The 21,472-nt window shown below is 41.7% G+C and overlaps 1 protein-coding gene across 1 annotated transcript in view; it reads right to left on the bottom strand.

Annotated features, from left to right (window-relative positions):
* nmnat2 (nicotinamide nucleotide adenylyltransferase 2) overlaps positions 1–14,271 on the bottom strand; it is a 416,424-nt gene extending 402,153 nt beyond the window's left edge. Inside the window, exon 1 of the mRNA XM_072274710.1 lies at positions 14,130–14,271. Within this exon, the coding sequence (XP_072130811.1) occupies positions 14,130–14,214 (85 nt within the window). The 5' untranslated portion in view covers positions 14,215–14,271. The remainder of the gene's footprint in view (positions 1–14,129) is intronic.
* Between the last annotated feature and the right edge of the window lie 7,201 nt (positions 14,272–21,472).

The raw sequence follows: 21,472 nt of genomic DNA, 5'->3' as shown, positions 1-21,472 counted from the left end.
ATTACCTCCCCCAACTTCCCCTTAAGCACCGTCATATCCAAAAACAAAAGGCCTGTCTTGGAGGAACTGTATTGGCACCTGTACTGATGGTGCCCCTTCAATGGCTGACTCCATGCAAGGTTTTGTTTCTCTTGTAAAAAAAAAAGAAAATCCTGACATTGTCAAAATAACTAAACAACAAAACATGCAGCAGTCATTCCTGCCCTTATGACAGCCCATCTACTTCACACTGTAGTCCTGGAACCAAGGGCGTGACAGAGAATATTCTAGAAAGTGCACCAATTATTTGCATGTGAAGAACTGTAGATTAGATGCAGCATCAAGATCGTGTTACTGAACCATAACTCCACAGCCCAAATTTGGAGTAATGAATGTATGAGTGATGTATTACACATTTTAGTTTTTCCCTCTGATCTGAAAGAATTGATCAAAAATAATCATAATGATATTTATAGATAACCAAAGACCTAAGATGGTAAAATAAAAGCATTTTTTAAAATTAGAGCATGATTTCAAGATCATCCCCATATGATTCCAAGCATGGATCAACGGCCATTCCATTGAGAAATCAAAATGTAGAGCCTTACATAATAAACTGGTCTGCAGTTTGATGTCTAAATGGACTGCCTTAAACTACAATTCCAATCTAAGGCATTGGCTTCAACATCATGGTTGATTTTCAGGCCATGCCATCAGTCTGTCTTCCCATGTAGTGCCAAATTATTGAGGAGTTTCTCCAAACCTGAAAGCTAAAATGTAGCATGTGTGAAGAATCTTGGGTGGAAAGTATTTTTCCATCTGTTCTAAACTTCACTTCAGACATAGAGAGCAGGATTCTCCTTTGGTTTTCTACACATTGCCCTTCCTTTCTGAGTCTTGACATCAGACAAACGCCTTTCAGACCAAAATCTAAAAAACTTCAGAACAAGTATTCCCGAACTTTACAACATGGCTTAACTTTTTATAAAATTCAGCTATAATTCTTATAGAAGATGTCTTTCATTAATTGAGAAAGTTTTCAGTTTCAGTTTCATGTCAGTGGTATACAAGTACAAACGTAGATGCGATGTGTAGGAAGTCTGTGAGGAAAGATATGCAGTTGACAGAGCAAAATTTCAGTCAGTGGGATTGGTTAAAATGTGTCTATTTTAATGCAAGATATATCAGGTGATGCACTTAGAGCATGGGTCAGTTCCTGGAACTAACAATGTTGTGCCCATTACAGAGACTTGGCTGTCATAAGGGCAGGAATGACTGCTGCATGTTTTGTGGTTTAGTTGTTTCAAACAGGACAGGGAGGGAGGTGAAAGAGGTGGGGGAGTGGCATTGCTAATCAGGGATAGTATCACAGCTGCAGAAAGGGAGGATGTCAAGGACGGATTATCTGCTGAGTCAGTGTGGATGTAAATCAGCAATGGGAAATAGAACAGCAGCAATCACTCCATTAGGAGTATTCTATAACATCAGAGACACTAAAGAACAGATCAGGAGGCAGATTTTGGAAAAGTGCAGATATAAAAGGTTTGTTGCTATGGGGGGGGGGCTTCTATTTTCCTAACTTTGATTGGCGCCTCCTTAGTGCAAAGGTGTATATGGGGTCAGAATTTGTTAGGTGTGCCCGGTAAGGATTACTGACTCAATATGTGGACAGGCCAACTAGATGAGAGGCCATATTGGATTTAGTGTTAGACAATGAACCAGATCAGATGTCAGATCTCTCAGTGGGAAAGCATTTCAGAGACAGTGACTACAAATCACTAACCTTTACCATAGCCTTGGAGAGGATATGGGAAAGTATTTAATTGGGGAGGGAGACTTGTAATGCTATTAGGTAGGAACTGGGGAACATAAATTGATTGGGAACAGATGTACGCAGGGAAATGCACAACAGAAATGTGGGGGTTGTTTAGGGAGCACTTACTGAGAGTTCTGGATAGGTTTGTCCCAATGAGGCAGGAAAAGGATAGTAGGCTGAAGAAACAATGGTTGACAAGACGATGTGGAACATCTAGTCAAGAAGAAGAAAGCAGCATACTTAAGGTTTAAGAAGCAAGGGCTAGATAGGGCTCTAGAGAGATACAAGCTAGCCAGGAAGGAGCTGAAGAGCTAGAAGGGGGCATGAGAAGATCTTGGTGAGTAGGATTAAGGAAAGTCCCAAGGTGTTCTACACATATGTGAAGAACAGGAGGAAAGCCAGAGAGAGAATAGGGCTGATTAGAAAATAGAGGAAGCATGCAATCAGAGTCAGTAGGGTGAGATCCTTAATGAATACTTTGCTTCAGTAGTCACCAGTGAGAGAGACTTTGATGTTCGTGAGGACAGTGCAAACTGGCTGAAATACTTAAACAGCATCCTGATGTTTGAGGGGGAAAGGGGGACCTTCCTCGACAGTATGTTGTTCCATGTACCAAACCATAAGTAAAAGAGACGTCGCTGTTGTTGATGCGTAGGGTGGATTTGTATTTCATTACGTTCTGAAGATCCACCACATGTGCCCCGTGTCTCTGCTCTCATAGTAATGGCTGTATATTCTCTGCGAATAATCTTGTTTTGTCTTCCTGATGGTGCCAGAAAGCGCATCTCTTGCTGACCTGAGAGCTGTGTTATTGCCCAATCTGATAGCAGTAACCCGATGTTTCAGCCATGCCTGGGTCTCGGCTGCCAGCCATGGCTTCTGATTTGTCCTCACGAAGATGCATTTAATAATGGTGATGTCCTCAAGGCACTTCTCTATATAGCCAGTCACAGATCCTGCATATTCACCAGTGTTAATACGATGGTTACAGCTAGCTGCCTTCCCACGCTCCAGTGCATGTTTTCAAAACAGTCCCGCAATACTGCAGTTGCTCCTTCTGGCCAGTTCTTTTAAGACCCTTTGAACTGTTTTAATCGGTGGTCTGTATGAAGTATTAGAAGAACAGATAAATAGTCAAATTATCCAAGCTGGGGGCGCGAAGCAGTTTTGTATGCACCAGGGAGTTGGTACAACTAGGTCTAATGTGTTCTCACCTATGGTAGCAAAATCCACATTCTGATAGGATTTAAGTTTTTTTAAGTTTGCATGGTTGAAGTTGCCAGCAACAATTATAAAACCACTGAAGTATGTGACTTGGAGGATACTAATGGCATCGTATGGCCCAATGCGCTTCCCCAGCATTAGCCCATGGGGGGGGGGGTATAGACAGCCACAATCACAACAGCATTGAACTCCCTCCGTAAATAGAAAGGCCTGAAGCTCACTGTTAAAAACCCTACCAGAGGCAAACACTACCGAGGCACTCACACACCAGTTCTTTTTAACGTAGATACATTAACCTCCTCTGCAGGTCACGGGATTTCTGTCTGCCCAAAAGCTGATGGAACCCTCTAGATGGCCGCTTTAGGGATGGTTTCCTGGAGCCTTGTTTCTGTCAGAATGCTTCATCACTCAGCGATTCAGTTACAGACACAGATAATCTGGTTTATTTTCCAGTAATTTTTGCGTAGTAGGAGAATTAAGGGTTATGGAGAAAGGGCAGGTAGGCGGAAATGAGCCATATCAGGCATGATCTTATTGAATAGCAGAGCAGGCTGGACTGGCCAGATGGCCAACTCCTGCTCATATTTCTTAGACTTTTATGTAATCAAACACTGGAGAAGCATAGTCTGATGAGGGGTGGTCAGTATGGCTTTGTGAGGGACAGGTCATGCCTGATGAGCCTGACTAAATTCTTTGAGAATGTGACAAAGCACATTGATGAAGGTAGAACAGTGGACGTGGTATTCATGGATTTTATTAATGTGTTTTATAGGGTTTCCTCATGGCCGGCTCATTCAGAAAGTCAGGAGGCATGGGATCCAGGGAAACTAGACTGTGCGGATACAGAATTGGGTTGCCTATAGAAGACAGAAGGTGGTAGTGGGTGGTGCATGGTCTGCCTGGAGGCCAGTGACCAGTGGTGTTCTACAGAGATCTGTTCTGAGACCCCTGCTCTTTGTGAAGTTTATAAATAATTTGGATGAGGAAGTGGAAGTATGGGTTAATAAGTTTGCAGATGATACAAAGATCAGTGGAATTGTGGATAGTGTGGAGTGTTGCTGTAGGTTGCAATGAGACATTGACAGGATGCCGAGCAATGTTCCCTCTAATTTTTAGTAGTCAGTCTGTGCAAAAATCTTACGTTGTGCAAATCTTTTTCCTGTGACAAAAGTATGTGCGCACCGAATGCACACATGGCACAGTTTATGTAGGTTTACAAAATACTTGACATAAAACTGCACAGAATAAAAACAAAATAACATACATATTTAAGTCACTCAGTTATTTTTTCTCTCTCCTGTCTTTGGTATTTACCCATTCTTTGTAAACTCTATTTATTCTAGACTAATAGAACTTCCATCCAATTGATAGCTTTTGATTCTCATTAACATATCCAAATGACATTCACCTAAATGGATTCTCAGCTTATTTTTGAGTTGATTCATTAGGTTAAAATGTAGCTGAAAGTTCATGACCTCATGAGCTTTTGGTGTAGCAGTTTCTACTATTTTGTTAAGCCATTCAACTTTAAACAAATTTTGCAGTTCTTTTGCGCTTCATGCCCTTCGCTTCTTTTGAATTCGACATAGTTAATCAATATTTTTTCAATAAAAACTTAGTAAGCTATCTACAGGATTTGAAACAGATCTTTGTAAACTTTATGATATGAACACTGTATGCCAAAGATGGCTGCCGTCGTGATGCAGCTGCACAAACTGGAACAGGAAAGGCGAGGTGACGTAAATTAGTGACGTGCATTGTGATATTTGAAAAACCAACTAACTAGTTAACAGAAACATTTAGCTAAAAGATTATTTTCAATAAGTATAATTATTAATTACTACATTATTTTAGGTAACTAACCTTTTGTGGGCACATTAATTTCCTTTGTGTGCCGGTTGAAAAATATGTGCACGCACACACGCGCACAGCTTAGAGGGAACATAGACTGAGAAGTGGCAGACAGAGTTCAACATGAAAAAGTATGAAGTGATTCATTTTGAAAAGTCAAATTTGAAGGCAGAATACAAGGTAAATGGCAGGATTATTGGCAGAGTGGAGAAATAGAGGGATCTTAGGTTCTATGTCTATAGGTCCTTCAAAGTTGCCACACAAATTGATGGTGTTGTTAAAAAGTTGTATTGTGTGTTGGCCTTCATTAATTGAGGGATTGAGTTCAAGAGCTGTAACATAATGTTGCAGTCTATAAAACCCAGGTTAGACCACTCTTGGAATATTGTGCTCAGCTCTGGTTGCCTCATTATAGGAAGGATGTGGAAGCTTAAGAGAAGGTGCAGAGCAGGTTTACGTGGAGTTGTCTGAACTAGAGGGCATGTCTTGAGAGGATACGCTAAAAGAGTTAGGGCTTTTTACTCTGGAGTGGAGAACGAAAGGTGACTTGATAGAGGTGTACAAGATGATAAGAGGCATTGACAGAATGAATAAACAGATTTTTTCCCCCAGAGTATAAATGACATTATTTTAAGATGATTGGAGGAAAGTGTCGGGGGGGGTGTCAGAGGTAAGTTCTTTACACAGAGTGTGGGTGCATGGAATCCCCTGCCAGGGGTACTGGTAGACGCAGATGCATTAGGTGCATTTAAGAAACTCTTAGATAAGCACGTGGATGATACAGAAATGGGGAATTATGTAGGAGGGAAGGGTTAGATTTATCTTGGAGTCAGTTAAAGGGTTGGCACAACATCATGAGCCTAAGGGATTGTACTGTGCCATTATGTTCTACGTTTAATGATAATATATCTATCAGTACCATATGACAGCCTAAAAAGGCTGCCCTCTATTTATGTCATTACATTACTGGGATATCCCAAAACTTTTAACAATGAGTTACATTTATTCAATCATTCTTGGTGAGTAGGTAAGTATAGCAGCCAATCTGTGGACCTCAAGGTATTACAAACAGAAGATAAAATGAGCAAATAATCTGATATTCTGGTGCTATCATTTTCAAAAGGAATGCTGACCAGGATATTCAGAAATCACTCTGCACATAAGCAACATGAGATCTTTTACATCCATCGGCACTGAAACTTTCGAAAATGTGTAGAACATTTTAAAGCCTTGGAAAGCTTTAAGGAACTATTAATTAAATACAGAGGAGGAAGTTACCAGAACATATCAGAACATAATACCAAAAATTCACATTCCATTTGTTAGTTGAGGGAAATGCACTCAAGATTGCTTGTCTGAAAATTCTACTTTCACACATGACTTGATTGGATCAAAGTTGATAATGCTTTCAATGGAGTTTGATACAGCATGAATGTTGACAGGCTGCTTTGCCACAGTACTGACTCTGGCAAGGCACAAAACCAAAGCAACAATGAAGCATGCCAAACTATGTTGCAACTGTTCAGATCTCTGCATGTAAATACATGAATAGAATAGTAAATAGTCTGTGTTTCTATTGCACCTTTCACAAGCTCAAGATAACCCCAAGTATTCTAGAGCTACTGAAATACACACAGAAAAGGCATTGTTTTACTATTGTCATGTGTACCAAGATGCAGGGAAAGTATTTTTGCAAGTCATCCATACAGATCATTTCAAAATATATTTCTAACCAGATGGTACAAAAGAGAGTAGGAATGCAGAACATGGTGTTACAATTATAGAGAAAGTGCAGAGCAGGTAGGTGATAAGGGTGATGGCAAGGCAGATTTAAGAGATCAAGAATTCATCTTTAATGTTCAAGAGTCTTATAACAGCAGGATGGAAGCCTACTGCTGTGTGTTCTCCAGCTTTGTATCTTCTGCCTGCTGGGGGTGGGAGTGGTGTGGTGAAGAGAGAATGTCCAGGAAGAGTGGGGTCTTTGAATACATTAGTAATTTTTCAGAAGTGAAAAGTGTATACAAAGCTGGGAAGTGTGGATAGTTTTCTGATGAACTCTCTCTCTCTGTAATTTCTTGTGGTCTTTGGCAGAGCGGTTGCCATACCAAGCTGTGGTGCATCTGGATAGGATGCTTTCTGCAGTGAGAGTCAACAGGGACATGCTGAATTTCCTTAGCATTCTGAAGAAGCAGAGACGCTGGAATGTTTTCATGGCCATTGCACCTATTTGGCTGGACGCGGACAAGCTACTGGTGAACTTTACACCTAGGAACTTGAAGCTCTAATCATCTTCACCTCAGCATTGATAGTGACATGTGCTCTACCCCACTTCCTGAATTTCATTTTGCTGATGCTGAGGGAAAGGCTGTTGTCATAACACCATACTGATAGGCTCTTTGTCTCCTTCCTGGACTCCATCACATCATTATTTGAGATCTGGCCCACTATGATAGTGTGACCTGTGAATTTGTAGATGGTGTTTGAGCAGAATCTGGCCAAGCAGTTGTGAGCCTGCAGGGGGTAAAATAAGGGGCTAAGGACACAGCCTTAGGGGACATCACTATGGAAGATGATCCTTCTATAATGATGCTTGGGAGTTGGGACTTGAGAGTTATGTAGGATTTCCTAAAGGTTAACTTGCATATTGAGTTGGTGGTGAGGAAGGCATATGCAATGTTAGCATTCATTTCCAGAGGATTAGATAATAAAAGCAAGAATGTAATGTTGATGCTTTATAAGGCACTGGTGAGGCCTCATTTGAAGTATTGAGAGCTGTTTTGGACCTCTTATCTAAAAAAGGATGTGTTGACATTGGAGAGGTTTCCAAGAAGGTTCACAAAAATGATTCCAGAATTGAAATGCTTAAGATATGAGGAGTATTAGATGGCTCTGGCTCTGTACTCACTGGAATTTAAAAGAATGGGGATGGGAGTTCTCATTGAAATCTTTTGAATGTTGAAAGGCTTATATAGCGCGGATGTGGCGAGGATGTTTCCTATAGTGGGGGGGGGGGGTCTAGTACCAGAGGGCAAAATCTCAGAAAAGAGGGGCATCCATTTAGAATGGAGGTGAGAAGGAATTTCTTTAACTAGGTGGTGAATTTGTGGAACTTGTTTCCACAGGTGGCTGTGAGGACAGGTCATTGAGTGTATTTACGGTGGAGGTTGATGGATTCTTGCTAAGTTAGTGTGAAAGGTTACGGTGAGAAGGCAGGAGAATAGGGCTGAGAGGGAAATGGATCAGCCACAATCAAACGGTGGAGCAGATTCGATGGACCAAATGGCCTAATTCTGCTCAAATGTCTTATGGTCTTACAGTTTTTATAATTGTGGTAGAGGTGTTGCTATCTAGCCTTACTGATTGTGGTGTGTTGGTCAAATCACATTTCAAGTGTATTTCTTCTATATTCACATTTTTTTCTTGCCTTTAGCAATGTTTATAGCCCAGACCAACAGAAGGAACCAGTGCACTAACCTCTAAAGTGACTTTTTCTTGTTTTCAGCTCCTTGAAGTGCAATGAAATGGCCTTACTTCCAAACATTACTTGGACCAGCTCTAATGCATACTACTTTTCTTGGGTGGTCGAATTTGTTTTATTTGTTGAAATGCTATGATTTTTCTACCTTACACCAAAAGTGCTATTCACTGTGAATTACTGAGAGATCACGAGAAAGATGTCAGTATGCTGCCAAGCCCAATATGTGGACTGATCTTATAATGTTTGCACAATACATTATGATTATGGTAAATGTTTACTCAGGCCCTTATGATTTTCATGGTAGTCTAATTATTTGTTCAAGAAAGCTCACAAAGAAACAATAGAAATTTGTTCTAAGATTTCATGGATAAAATGCTGTTGCAACTTTTCAAAGCTCCTTTGTGTTCAGAGTTGGGTCCAACTCAAAGGATTCTCACAAAATTAGCACTGAATCATTACTCAACATGCTTGCCAAATTAATGAGTTGTAATTATCAGTGGCTTCAATCCATTATTTTCTCAGACACTGCACTACTTTCTGCTTCAGTTGTCTAAGTCTATTCTGAATTTAGAATTCTTCCTTGCTTCACACAAAACAAACAATCACCAACATCAATGAATGCAATACTACAATAACAACACTGCAAACAAAGTCTAGTTAATAATCAGGGTAAAATAACAAGTTAATTAACTCTATTGCTAGTGATGTGGATTAAATTACTACCTAACAAAATGGACACCATAGAAGGCAGCTAAATGTAAATAGTTTGCTGTCATTTGTTTTATATATACTGTATGTCCATGAAATCACTGAGAAATCAATCAAGTTCTTACAGTATGGTTTCAAACCTCTAACAAATCAAGTCTTCCTATAATTTTATTTTCATTTTAATGGATCAATACATGATGGAGACTCTAACAGCAACCTGTTAATCATAAGACATTTGATCATCTGCCTTAATTAGGAAGAAACCTGTTTCTCATTTCAAATTACTCACTGTCATGAAATCTGCAATCTGAAAAGGATCAGAACTAAAAAAAATCATCAAGTTCTAATGAAAGACCATGACCCAATATGTTAGCTGTTTTCCCTTCTCCAGAGATGCCATCCAACCTGTTGATATTCTCTAGTATTTTCTGCTTTGATTTCCAGTATATGCAGTATTTTTGATTTTCAATTATTTAAAATAACCAATCATATAAGACCAATAACTCAGTAGTTTTATTATCTACCTTTTCTTTTTCCTGTATATTTTGAATATGAGTTGTAATATTTCTTCTAATGGTTGGAATCTTGTTCATTGTTGCCAATAGAGGCAAATTATTTCAGACAGGCAGTTTACCCAATGGACACTATGTAGGAAATGTGCCTGTGTCTGTGTCTTTCCAGCAATGCCAAATGTTTTCCGAATTTCATTTGTATCAACAGAAAATAATTGCAAAATAATGCAAGTCAGAAGAAAAAAAAACAAGCTTCTGAAACCCAAGAAATATCAAGCCTGGTAGAATATTATTCTTTAAGGGTCAATTTATTTTCATTAATTCATCATTCATGTTTGCAAATCCACAGTAGCAATATTTTCCATTCTTTTTTTGAAGTGCAATATTCAGTTCATAAATAATCACTTCAAAATGAAAAAAGATACAAAACCAAACTCAATTAGAATAAGCATCTCAATAAAAGATTATGATGCTGAAATTGAGAAATAGAAACAGGAAATTCTGGAAAAATTCAGTAGGAAGGTCATTTGTGGAAAGAGAAATTGTTGACATTTCTGGTCTGTTCTATCTCTGCTACAGTACTGACAACCATTTGTCAGAATACTGAAAATTCTAGCTCCAATGTTGATATCTCTAAATAAATGTGATTTGAGGATACCTGTAAGGTAGGGATCAATTTTGTGGGCAAGATTTGCATGTGAAAGACAACTGTACCCTGGGTGTGTTGTGCTTAATTGTTTCACCTCACTAAAATTACAGATTACAAATTCTTAAAGATAAATGTTTGTGCACCTCTATCAAAGATTTTCATAGCACAAATGCAGAGGCACTTCAAGCCAGCGTGTACGTAAACGAAAACCAGCAGCAATTGACATTTTGATTTCTTCAGATCCTTGCAACAATAGCACACGCATATTGAATTATTCCATTCAGTGTATCAGAATTATTTTAAACCACAACCTAGATGATATTCCTTCTGCAATACATCCTGTTTCTCTGCCCTCCCACATCTAACATTTCAAATTATGAAAGCTGGACAAACAATTCTACCACTGAAGGAAACTATAGAAGAAAAGGGAGATAGAGGGGAATTGCTGTCAATGTAGGAACGTGCTCCTTTTTTAAATCAAAGAATGAATAGATTTAGTTTTCTTCCAAATTCTAATAGCAATGATAGTCAGTTGTCGTGCTTTGGTAATTTTCAATGAAACATTTTCCATTAACACGTGGTCTATTTAATCCAATTAATCAAATTAGCTAAAGCAGGTCTCTTTCAAAGAATCTTAGTCATCTAAAATGCAATGAAGTAATAGTTAATGGTATCACATCCAATCATGAACTTGTAATCTCTGTTTTCCCAGGCTCTGTACTTAAATCTGCATTTACTATTGTGATAAAAACAAACTTAACAAAAATTCATAAAATTAAAATGTTGGCAGAAGGTAACTTCTCGAGAATTGTGCAAACCACAAAATTCCAGTGTTTTGTGCCAGCCTGTTCTATAACAAATTTTGTCTGAAGAAGGCACAGCTTTGTGGGCTGAAGGACCTGTATTGTGTTGAACGTTTTCTATGTTAAGAACAAAAAGAACTGCAAACAACAAGAAATATATTATCATACACAAAGTGCTGGAGGAACTGAGCAGGCCAGGTAACATCTATGGGGAAAAAAGTACAGTCGACGTTTCGGGCCGGAACCCTTCGGTAGACTGAAGAAAAAAAGCTGAGGAGTAGATTCGTAAAGTGGGAGTATGGGAAAGAGAAACGCCAGGCGATAAGCGATACTTGGAGGGGGAGGGATGAAGCAAAGCGCTAGGAAGTTGATTGGTGGAAGAGATAGAAGGCCATGGAAGGAAGACGGAGGGGGCGGGGTTGGAGGAGCACCGGAGGGAGGCGATGGGCGGGCAGGGAGATAACACGAGAGGGGGACAAGGGGATGGGAAATGGTGAATTGGTGGTGGGGGGGGAACATTACTGGAAGTTTGAGAGTTCGATGCGCATGCCACCAGCTTGGAGGCTACCCTAACGAAATAGAAGGTGTTGTTCCTCCAATCCAAGTGTGGCCTTATCCCGACAGCGGAGGGGGTCATGGATGGACATATCGGAATGGGGATGGGAAGTGGAATTAAGATGGGTGGCCACCGGGAGATCCCGCTTGTTCAGACGGACGGAGCGTAGATGCTCGGCGAAGCGGTCTCCCAACTTACGTCGGGTCTCACCGTTATACAGGAGGCCAAACCGGGAGCACCGAACACAATCCTGCCGAAGGGTTTCGGCCCAAAACGTCAACTGTACTTTTTCCCATAGATGCTGCCTGGCCTGCTGAGTTCCTCCAGCATTTTGTGTGTGTTGCTCAGATTTCCAGCATCTGCAGATTTTCTCTTGTCTGTGAATATATTATCATATACTAGTTACAGTACCAACAAGTCTATTTATCCCAGGTTTATATTAGGACACAACCGTCGAGAGAGACTTCGACGTTAGGCCGCAGGAACATGAGAGACAGATCAGTGAATGATATGAATTAGGCTCAAGGCTCTGAAATTCACTTTTCTCGACAAATTGTTACAGTTTTCGGCCCTTTTACCTTTACCACTGCTAAATCATGCTTACTTCTACCTGGCACTGAAAAAATACCAGACCCAGCTACTCGTAAACAACTTGGCTTAATTGTAATAACAAATAAATTCTGCATCAATGCACACTTCAGCTCTTGCAGGTACTGTGCCGCACCTCGTCAGCCATTCCACCTTTCCTCTTCCTAAGCTTGATCTCAACACTTCCTTCTGCAGCTCGTCCACAGTAATTGAATTGTCGTCGCAGCTTTAGTAGAGATGCAGATGCTCTTCCCAGATTCAAGATTACCGCTTTCATTGCTCATCAACGAAGTCTACATTATCATCTAATTTCCAAGAAGGTCGTAGCAATAATATGCAAACCATTTTCATCGTGGTCATTCTCCCGTCCCCCTACTAGTTTCCAAACTCCTTCCGGCACATTCCTACCCACCATTGCATTGTAATAACTACAAGCCTGTTTCAAAGCAGCCATTTTTTTTATTTGCTATGGTTCTCCCGAACCAGACTTTTAATGCCCCGCCTCCTCAACATTAAAGGAACCCTGAACAATATCAGTTTTCGTCTGGTCTGCGATGTTGCGTAGACACAGCTCTGGAATAATACGACAGAAAAATTGTACACCAAAATGTGCTCTCCTGTGATTTTAGATGGCAGCCAAACAGTTCAATTCCCAAGTCAAGAAAGACACTGCTTGGTCAAAGGTAGGAACAGATACATCCAGCACAATGCATTTACAGAAACCGCCTTCAATTTTGACGTCTTACAAAAGCATAACAAACGACTCTGCAGCCACCGCTATTCAAGTCACTGAGTTAGCGAGTATCTGTGTTGCAGCCTGCCAATCCCGCCATTCAGTGGAAATTTCCACTTCTCAGGGATATCAAGCGCATCATCTAAATGATCGAGAAAGCTCGTCCGCCTCTCCCATCGCGATTACTTAGTCCACCGCCGCAACACCGGTATTTACAGATGCAATGGCAGCATTCCAGCCGCCGTGTCTAACTTATTTATCTTTGTCTTCAACGGTTCACAATCAAACTTTCGCATTTAACCAAAAAGGGGCAATTGCCCCATCATACACATAAAAAAAAGCAAAACAAAAAAAACCTTGATGTTTTCTATCCAGATACGAACTGAAAGTAATGAGCGCCAGGTCTAAGCACAGTCGGGCCCAAGCCCATTCAGCCAAACTGAAGAGATTATAAACAATCAAGTTTGGAGGTCGCCCTCCTCCACAGACAGAACTGTTCGACAACTGCAGCGGTCACGGGCCTGCTCACTGCGGCCCCATCCAACCTTGTGCCTTTACCCGTTTCGCAGCACTTGGAGCCCCGGGCGGAGCGACTGCTCAAAATAATAAAATTTTACAACAGATGTGATTGAACACGCACGCAAATAACTTTTCATAAAATAAACCCTGCAAAACACAGAGGGCAAGAATTTGCATCGTTTGCCCATACAGAGTATACACTCTTATAATAAATGAATACAAATAAAATAATGAAATGGAAAATACGTCAAACATTGCACAAATTCTTCTGCATAAAAAGACACGTGGATGCTGCTGCTCTCTCCCTGTTTACGATCGATACATTCTCCTTGGGCGTGAGCGACGTCTCTGACATTTAGCAGAAAAACTAATTAAAAGATGGATATTAATAATATTTTGACCGCTATGTAAACAGTACAATGCTGAAGTTGGCTTTTTTCCCCCGTCGGACAGAAGTGGGTCGAGCTAGTGTTCGTCGGCCGTATGTTTCAGTACCACAGCCTTGGACAGCGAACAAAGGAAGGCAGCCGGTCTAAAGGGACTAACTCTTTATAAATAATACTTTAATTGAAATATCATTTCTTTAGACACAACACGATATCAATAAATTACTGAGGAATGTGTTTATTCATCTGGAGCAGCATTCAGAGTCAGAACGTTCCTATAAATAAACACTAGCTGCGATGAAAATGTGAAGATCTGGAAATGCTCACCGAACATCTGAATGTGCCCTTTCGTGATGGGGTTGAAACTGCCGCATGCCAGCAAGATAACGTGTGTCTTGGTCGGCTCTGCCATGCCGAGCTGCTGGCCCGTGCTCCTCGCTGCCTTTCCCGTGTTCACTGCAGGGCGAGGCGAGCTTCAGATCGTTTTACAGCCTCGGCTGGCTCGCTGTTCGCACATAGTGCGTCATCCATTGATTATTAATTTCTTTATTTTTTGTTTGGTGTCCCCGTTTGCATCTTGCGTCAGATGCTAGCGAATTTAAGCAGCAAATCGAAAAAAGGCACTAACCTTTTAGAATGCATTCTCGCTCTTTCAATCTCGGAGCCTTTTTGCCATAAAATGCATCAAAAATAAGGGATTTACCTGAACACGGAGTTTAGCCCAGAACGCAGACTGCTCTGAGAGATGTATTTTCACTAAGCGGATCTTCGTCTATCACCGTTAGTAAGGAACTACAAGCCCCAGATAGCATTCCTCACTTCAGCGAGAGTTCAACAGTAAATAATAAACAAAAACAAGAGCGCAAATTTTCGAAGTGCAATTTTAAAGAAGCGACGTCGTGGACATTAAATGTTTATATGGACCCTTGTCTTTTTTGATCGTTACTGTTGGGTGACATTTTTATTGATATGGTTCCCCTCATTTCGATTTTGCAACCCTCACTCTTGAGTGAAATACTCTCCGGGCTTTTGTTTTAGTCTGTATCTGCATTCATCCACCTTCTGTAAGAGTGAATTAACTTCGACGCACTATCTAATTAACTGGAATGGTATCTGGGAGAATGGAGTTTTGCTTTAGGAAGGAAACAGAGGAGGTTGTGTAGGGGATTACTTACAATTTTGAAGGATAGGATCTTATAGGGTTTAATTGAAATGAACTATTTCCTGTGATGAGGCTACCGGAGGACACAGATGGATGACATGGGAGACCGCAGACGCTGACATCTGGAGCAACAAACGTTCTGTTGGAGGACGGGGCCAGGGGATTCGGCTTGAGACCCAGCATCAGAGTGGAGCGGGGCGATGGCCGGTATGGAGAAAGCGGGAGAGTTGAAATAGGGGTTGGCAGGGAGTTCACTGCTCTTCGACCACATTCGTTATCACCTACCGGCTCCTGTCAAATGCCAAGTACAATCATGGTAAGGGATAAGACCATGTTTGCCTACGTCATACCACAGGCACATAATGATGGTGACAATGATTTTCTCGCTACCGATTCAGGCTCTCGATCTAAAACGTCGACAATTTCATTTCCCGCTGATTTCCTCCAGCAGTGTTTTTCTCACAGATAGATAGGTCACTAAAGAACGCGGGGAGTTGAAGGGGTGGGTGTGGAGCGTTCAGAGATGAGGAAAAAGTTAGTTCTACAACATTGTAATGATTTGGTTCGCCACTTGAAATGGCGACGGAAGCTGATTCAGTTAAACTTTACAAAGAGAATTGGATACGTATTTGAAAAGGATTTTAAGAAACATACGATTGACAAGATACCAAGGAGTGACGTTAATTGGAGTGATTTTCGCTTAAAGTGCTGGTTTTGGCCTGGTGGCTTTCTGTATCATTTGATTCTATTCATGTATGTTAGATGAAAGGTCGTCGACCTGAAACTTTTCTGAACATTTGCTGCTTGAATTCCCGCGCTACTCCAGTAGTTTCTGATTTTGTTTCAGGTTTCCAGTATCTACAGCATTTTATTTTTGGCTACCCGCATTAAATAACAGGAATAATTGAACTCGAGAATAATTTTTCCCATTCACGCACAGATTAGATTGAATGCATCTGCGCACCAGTACTTTCAGGGTGATTACCAATATCTGGCATAAACTGAATGGCAATGCCTCAATTCACATTGACAGGAGAACCCGAAATATATACAGCTCGTAAAATAGGATTACATTACTGAATGCTTTGGGCATTGAATTTAATCAATGGCTCTGGGACGTTCAAACAGTGAAATCCATTTTTTCAATGTAGAAAATATGGTTATTGATATTTCTCAGGCCGGAGTTCCATAAGGAAAGAACACCATACCGGACTAACAGAGGACATTACTGTGAAGTGGAGCTGGGTTCTGATCGCAACTGTAGAAAGGAATTGATCAGTTCAGACCCATGTCGGACCTGATATTTCAGCATATCGTCATGAGTTGTGCTTAAAGTTTGGTAAAACTATGGACTGACAACTGCGTGACAAAAACAGTGTGTGGTGCTTTACTTCTATATTCTAACAAGGAGAACAGAACATGTTAATTTAAACTAGGGAATGTTAACGGACCTGGAAAGAACGAGGTTAAAGCTGCATATTTGGAATAGCTGCAACACCAGTGCAGAGTCAGCGAGCAGATCTCAGGAAAGTGCAGATGCTTTTAACTTATTTGCATTTGCACTCTGCTTTTTTGGGTCTGGTCGGGCTTTATCTTGGATCTTTATGCAGTTTCTGGATGCTTCAAGCAAACGCAAACAAATACACTTTCCAGGCAGAAAGCTTCCCGTCGGATGTGATTTAAAATATAACCCACAATTCCTTGCAGTTGAAGTTGCTTCTATGTTAATTTTATGTTTGACATCTAGAATAAATTTAATTTATAGAAAGAGACCCTTTTAAAACAAAATTCTCAAGTAAGATATGCTCTGTAGTATTCAGTACCCATTAATGGCAAAATGGAAGAGAACTGCAGATTTGACACATATGTGGCACATTCCTCCTGTTCTGACCACAAAACTGAGTTCACTGTGATCAGCAGAGAGCAAAGGTTGGAATAGCAACTTGTCATGGCGATGAGTACTTGCAGGGGAATGACATTTGGCCACAGAATGTGCCACAGGATTCTCAGTCTGTGAAATTTATGTAGAGATACTGTGGCCACTCCAAGTGTGATTTATTATATGTGTTCCGTGCAAGCACATTCTCCCCCCCCCCCAAAAAAGGCATGCATTTTTTTCTGAAGATATATTCTTCTCAGTTTGTCAAGCTGGGAATGGGGGGAATCTTGCAGGGAATGGTTCCAGGACCACATTCTATATGGGGGGGGGGAATGCCAATCTGAATGAATGGGCAAAAATCTGGCAGATTGAATGTGAAACCATCTACTTTGATTAATGGAATGACATGGAGTATTTGTTAATTGGTGAGATCTTGGGGACTATGCTATCTAAAGGGATCCTGGTGTGCTTGCATAGTAGTTACTGCATGCCAACTTGCAGGTATGGCAAATAAAGGGGGCAAGTAATAAGTTAGCATTGGAATATAGGAGTAGGAATGTTTTATGGAATTGTATAAGCCCATAGTGAGGCTTCATCTGGAATACTGTGTACAGTTTTGGTCTTACCAAAAAACTGACGCACTTGCCATAGAAGGGGTGCAGCAAATATTCACCAGACTGATTCTGGGACTGGGAGTTTGTTATTTGAGAAGGGATTGGGCAGACTAGGTTTATATATCCTGGAGTTTGGGAGCATAAGGAGATATCTTAATGCATGCAAATTTTGACAATGCCTTACATGTGAGCTGCAGGGGAATATGTTAGTCCAAATAAGGAGTCTACGAATAGGACGAAAGTTCCAGAATAACAAGTACTTTAGCCCATTTAGGATTGAGAATATCAAACATTTCTTCCCTCTGCGAATGGTGAACTTTCAAAATTCACCTGGAGGGCTCTGAAATCAGTCATTTAGAGGAGAGATCAATAGTTTTCTGGACAGATGCAAAGGGTTATGGATAGTGCTGGTGAGCATCTCTGAGTAGAATATCAGTTATGATCTTAAAGAAAGGCAGAGTCATCTTAAAGGGCCAAACGACTTTCTTCTGCTCGGACTTATAATTTACTTACATTCAATCAAATGCCTCATATAAATGTAGAACCATAGCTTACACAATACCTTATATACACTCAGTGACTACTTTACTAGGTCCATATGTACACCTGCTTGTTAATCCAAATGTCTAATCAGCCATGCAGCAGCATATGGCTGCAATTCAATGCATAAAAGCATGCAGACAAGGGCAAGAGGTTCAGTTATTGTTTGGAACAAACATTTGAATGAGGAACAAATCTGACTGAAGTGACTTTGATCATGGAATGTATGTTGGTGCCAAATGGGGTGGTTTGAGTATCTCAAAAACTGCTAGTCTCCTGGGATTTTCATGCACAGTAGTCTCTAGAGTTTACAGAGATGGCATGAAAACAAAAATATCCAGTGAGTGGCAGTTCTGTGGGGAAAAGACTTTTTAATTGAGAGAGTTCAGAGGAGAATAGCCAGATTGATTCAAGCTGACAGAAAGGCGACAGTAACTTAATTAACTACACTTTACAACACTGATGTTCAGAAGAGCATCTCTGGATGCACAGCACATTGAACCTTGAAGTGGATGGGCTACAGCAGGAGAAGACCACGAATATACATAACACCATAAGATATAGGAGCAGAGTTAGGCCTTTTGGCCCATTGAATCCGTTCTGCCATTTCATCATGGCTGATCCAATTTTCTTCTCAGCCCCAATCTCTGCCTTCTCCCAGCATCCCTTCATGCCCTGACCAATCAAGAATCTATCAACCTCTGCTTTAAATTTACCTAAAAACTTGGACTCCACAGCTACCAGTGCCAACACATTCCACAGATTCACCACTCTCTGGCTAAAGAAATTCCTCCTCATCTCCATTCTAAAAGGATGACCCTCTATTCTGAGGCTGTGTTCTCTGGTCTTAGACTCTCCCACCATAGAAAACATCCTCTCCACATCCACTCAATCAAGGCCTTCCATCATTTGATAGGTTTCAATGAGGTCACCCCTCATTCTTCTGAATTGTAATGAATAAAGGCCTGGAGCTATCAAAAGCTCTTCATATGACAAGCCATTCAATCCTGGAATCATTTTCGTGAACCTCCTCTGAACCTTCTCCCATCTAAGGTACGGAACCCAAGTCTGCTCACAATATTCCAGGTGATGCACTCAGTATAGGAGGTACCTAATAAGGTGGCCACTAAAGGTATAAAAATGTAGCTTTTGTTATTGTAGTTTTAGTTATTGAGTGCTTCTTTATTAGGCAACTTCACTGTAATCTCATTGGTTTATGCATCTGAGATTTCATCCCTTTCCCAGTCTAATGTAAATAGGGGAGGCAGGATAGATATTACTGCCTCAAGATCTGCATTGAACAATTCCACATTAGAGTTGTTTGTACCATAACCTCTCCTCCTTTCTCAGGCCTGGATGACTTATTCACCTGTGTGATTGTCAGCGTTCCCTTCCAACACCACCTTCCTCCATTCCGACCAGTTCCCTTCCAACACCACCTTCCTCCATTCTGACCAGTTCCCTTCCAACACCACCTTCCTCCATTCCAACCAGTTCCCTCCCAACACCACCTTCCTCCATTCTGACCAGTTCCCCTCCAACACCACCTTCCTCCATTCTGACCAGTTCCCTCCCAACACCACCTTCCTCCATTCCAACCAGTTCCCTCCCAACACCACCTTCCTCCATTCTGACCAGTTCCCTCCCAACACCACCTTCCTCCATTCTGACCAGTTCCCTCCCAACACCACCTTCCTCCATTCTGACCAGTTCCCTCCCAACACCACCTTCCTCCATTCTGACCAGTTCCCTTCCAACACCACCTTCCTCCATTCCGACCAGTTCCCTTCCAACACCACCTTCCTCCATTCTGACCAGTTCCCTCCCAACACCACCTTCCTCCATTCTGACCAGTTCCCTTCCAACACCACCTTCCTCCATTCCGACCAGTTCCCTTCCAACACCACCTTCCTCCATTCTGACCAGTTCACCTTCACCACCACCTTCCTCCATTCTGACCAGTTCACCTTCACCACCACCCTCCTCATTCTGGCAGAACTGGTCCCCACCCTCAACAATTTTTCCTTTGGTTTCTCCAGACTGAAGCGGTAGCCATGGGCACCCATGTGGGCCCCAGCTGTGCCTGCCTCTTCATTGGATATGAAGGACAGTCCATGTAGCAAGCCTTCCCTGGTATTGCTCCCAACTCTTCCTCTGCTACCTTGACAACTGCATTGGTGCTGCTTCATGCACCCATGCTGAGCTCATCAATTACACCAACTTTGCCTCTAACTTCCACCCTGCTCTTAAATTCACTTGGTCCATCTCTGACACCTCCCTCCCCTTTCTCGATCTCTCCATCTCCATCTCTTGAGACAAACTGTTGAACAACATCTTTTCTAAACCTACCGATTCTCACAGTTATCTTGCCTGTACCTCTTCCCTCCCTCTCTCCTGTAAAAATGCTATTCCCTCTTTGCAGTTCATTCATCTTCAATGTATCTGTTCCTAGGATACAGTTTTCCATTCAAGGATATCAGAGATGTCTGCCTTCTTCAAAGAATGGTGTTTGCTTTCTTCCACCATTGATGCTACCCTTACCCCACATCTCCCCATTTCCTGAACATCCATGCTCACCCCAACTTCTCGCCACCTTAGCAGTGATAGAGTGTCTCTTGTCCTCACCTACCACCGCATGAGCCTCCACATCCAACACATCGTTCTCCACAACTTCCACCATTTCTAAAGGGATTCTACCACCAAACAAATCTTTATCTCCCCTCCTCTCTTACTACCACCCCCCCATACTCCACTTTCCACAGGGATTGCTCCTTCCATGATTCCCTTGCCCACTCATCCCTCCCCACTAATCTCCCTCCTGGGACTTATCCCTGTAAGCTGCTCAAGTGCTACACCTGTCCACTCACCTCCTCCCTCTCCTCCATTCAGGGCCCTAAACAGTCCTTCCAGGCGAGGCAAAACATCACCCACGAATCTTCTGGGGTCATCTGTTGTGTCCGATGCTCCCAATGTGGCCTCCTCTACAATGGTGAGACCCATAGTAAATTGAGGGGACCACTTAGTCGAGCACCTCTGCTCCATCCTCCAAATACGGAACTTCCTGGTAGCCAAACATTTTAATTCCCATTCCCATTCTAACATGTTGGTCCTTGGCCTCCTCTTGTGCCAATGTGAGGCCACCCTCAGGGTTGAGGAACAACACCTGAGTAGCCTCCAACCTGATGGTATGAATATTGATTTCTCCTTCAGGTTAAAAAACAATTCCCTCCACCTTCCATCTTCATGTGTTCCCTACTCTGGCCTCTTGCCTTTTCTCAGCTGCCTATCACCTCTCCCTGGGTCCACTCTCCTTCCTTTTTTCCTATGGTCTGCTTTCCTCTCCTATCAAATCCCTTCATCTCTAGGCCTTTATCTTTCCTACCAACCTGGCTTCACCTATTATCCTCTTGCTATACTCCTTCCCTTCCCCCTACCTTTTTTATTCTGGCATCAGCCCCCTTCCTTTCCAGTCCTG

Source organism: Mobula birostris, chromosome 12, assembly GCF_030028105.1.
Source record: "Mobula birostris isolate sMobBir1 chromosome 12, sMobBir1.hap1, whole genome shotgun sequence".
Classification (NCBI taxonomy): Eukaryota; Metazoa; Chordata; class Chondrichthyes; order Myliobatiformes; family Myliobatidae; genus Mobula; species Mobula birostris.
This window is presented reverse-complemented; position numbering and strand designations above follow the sequence as displayed.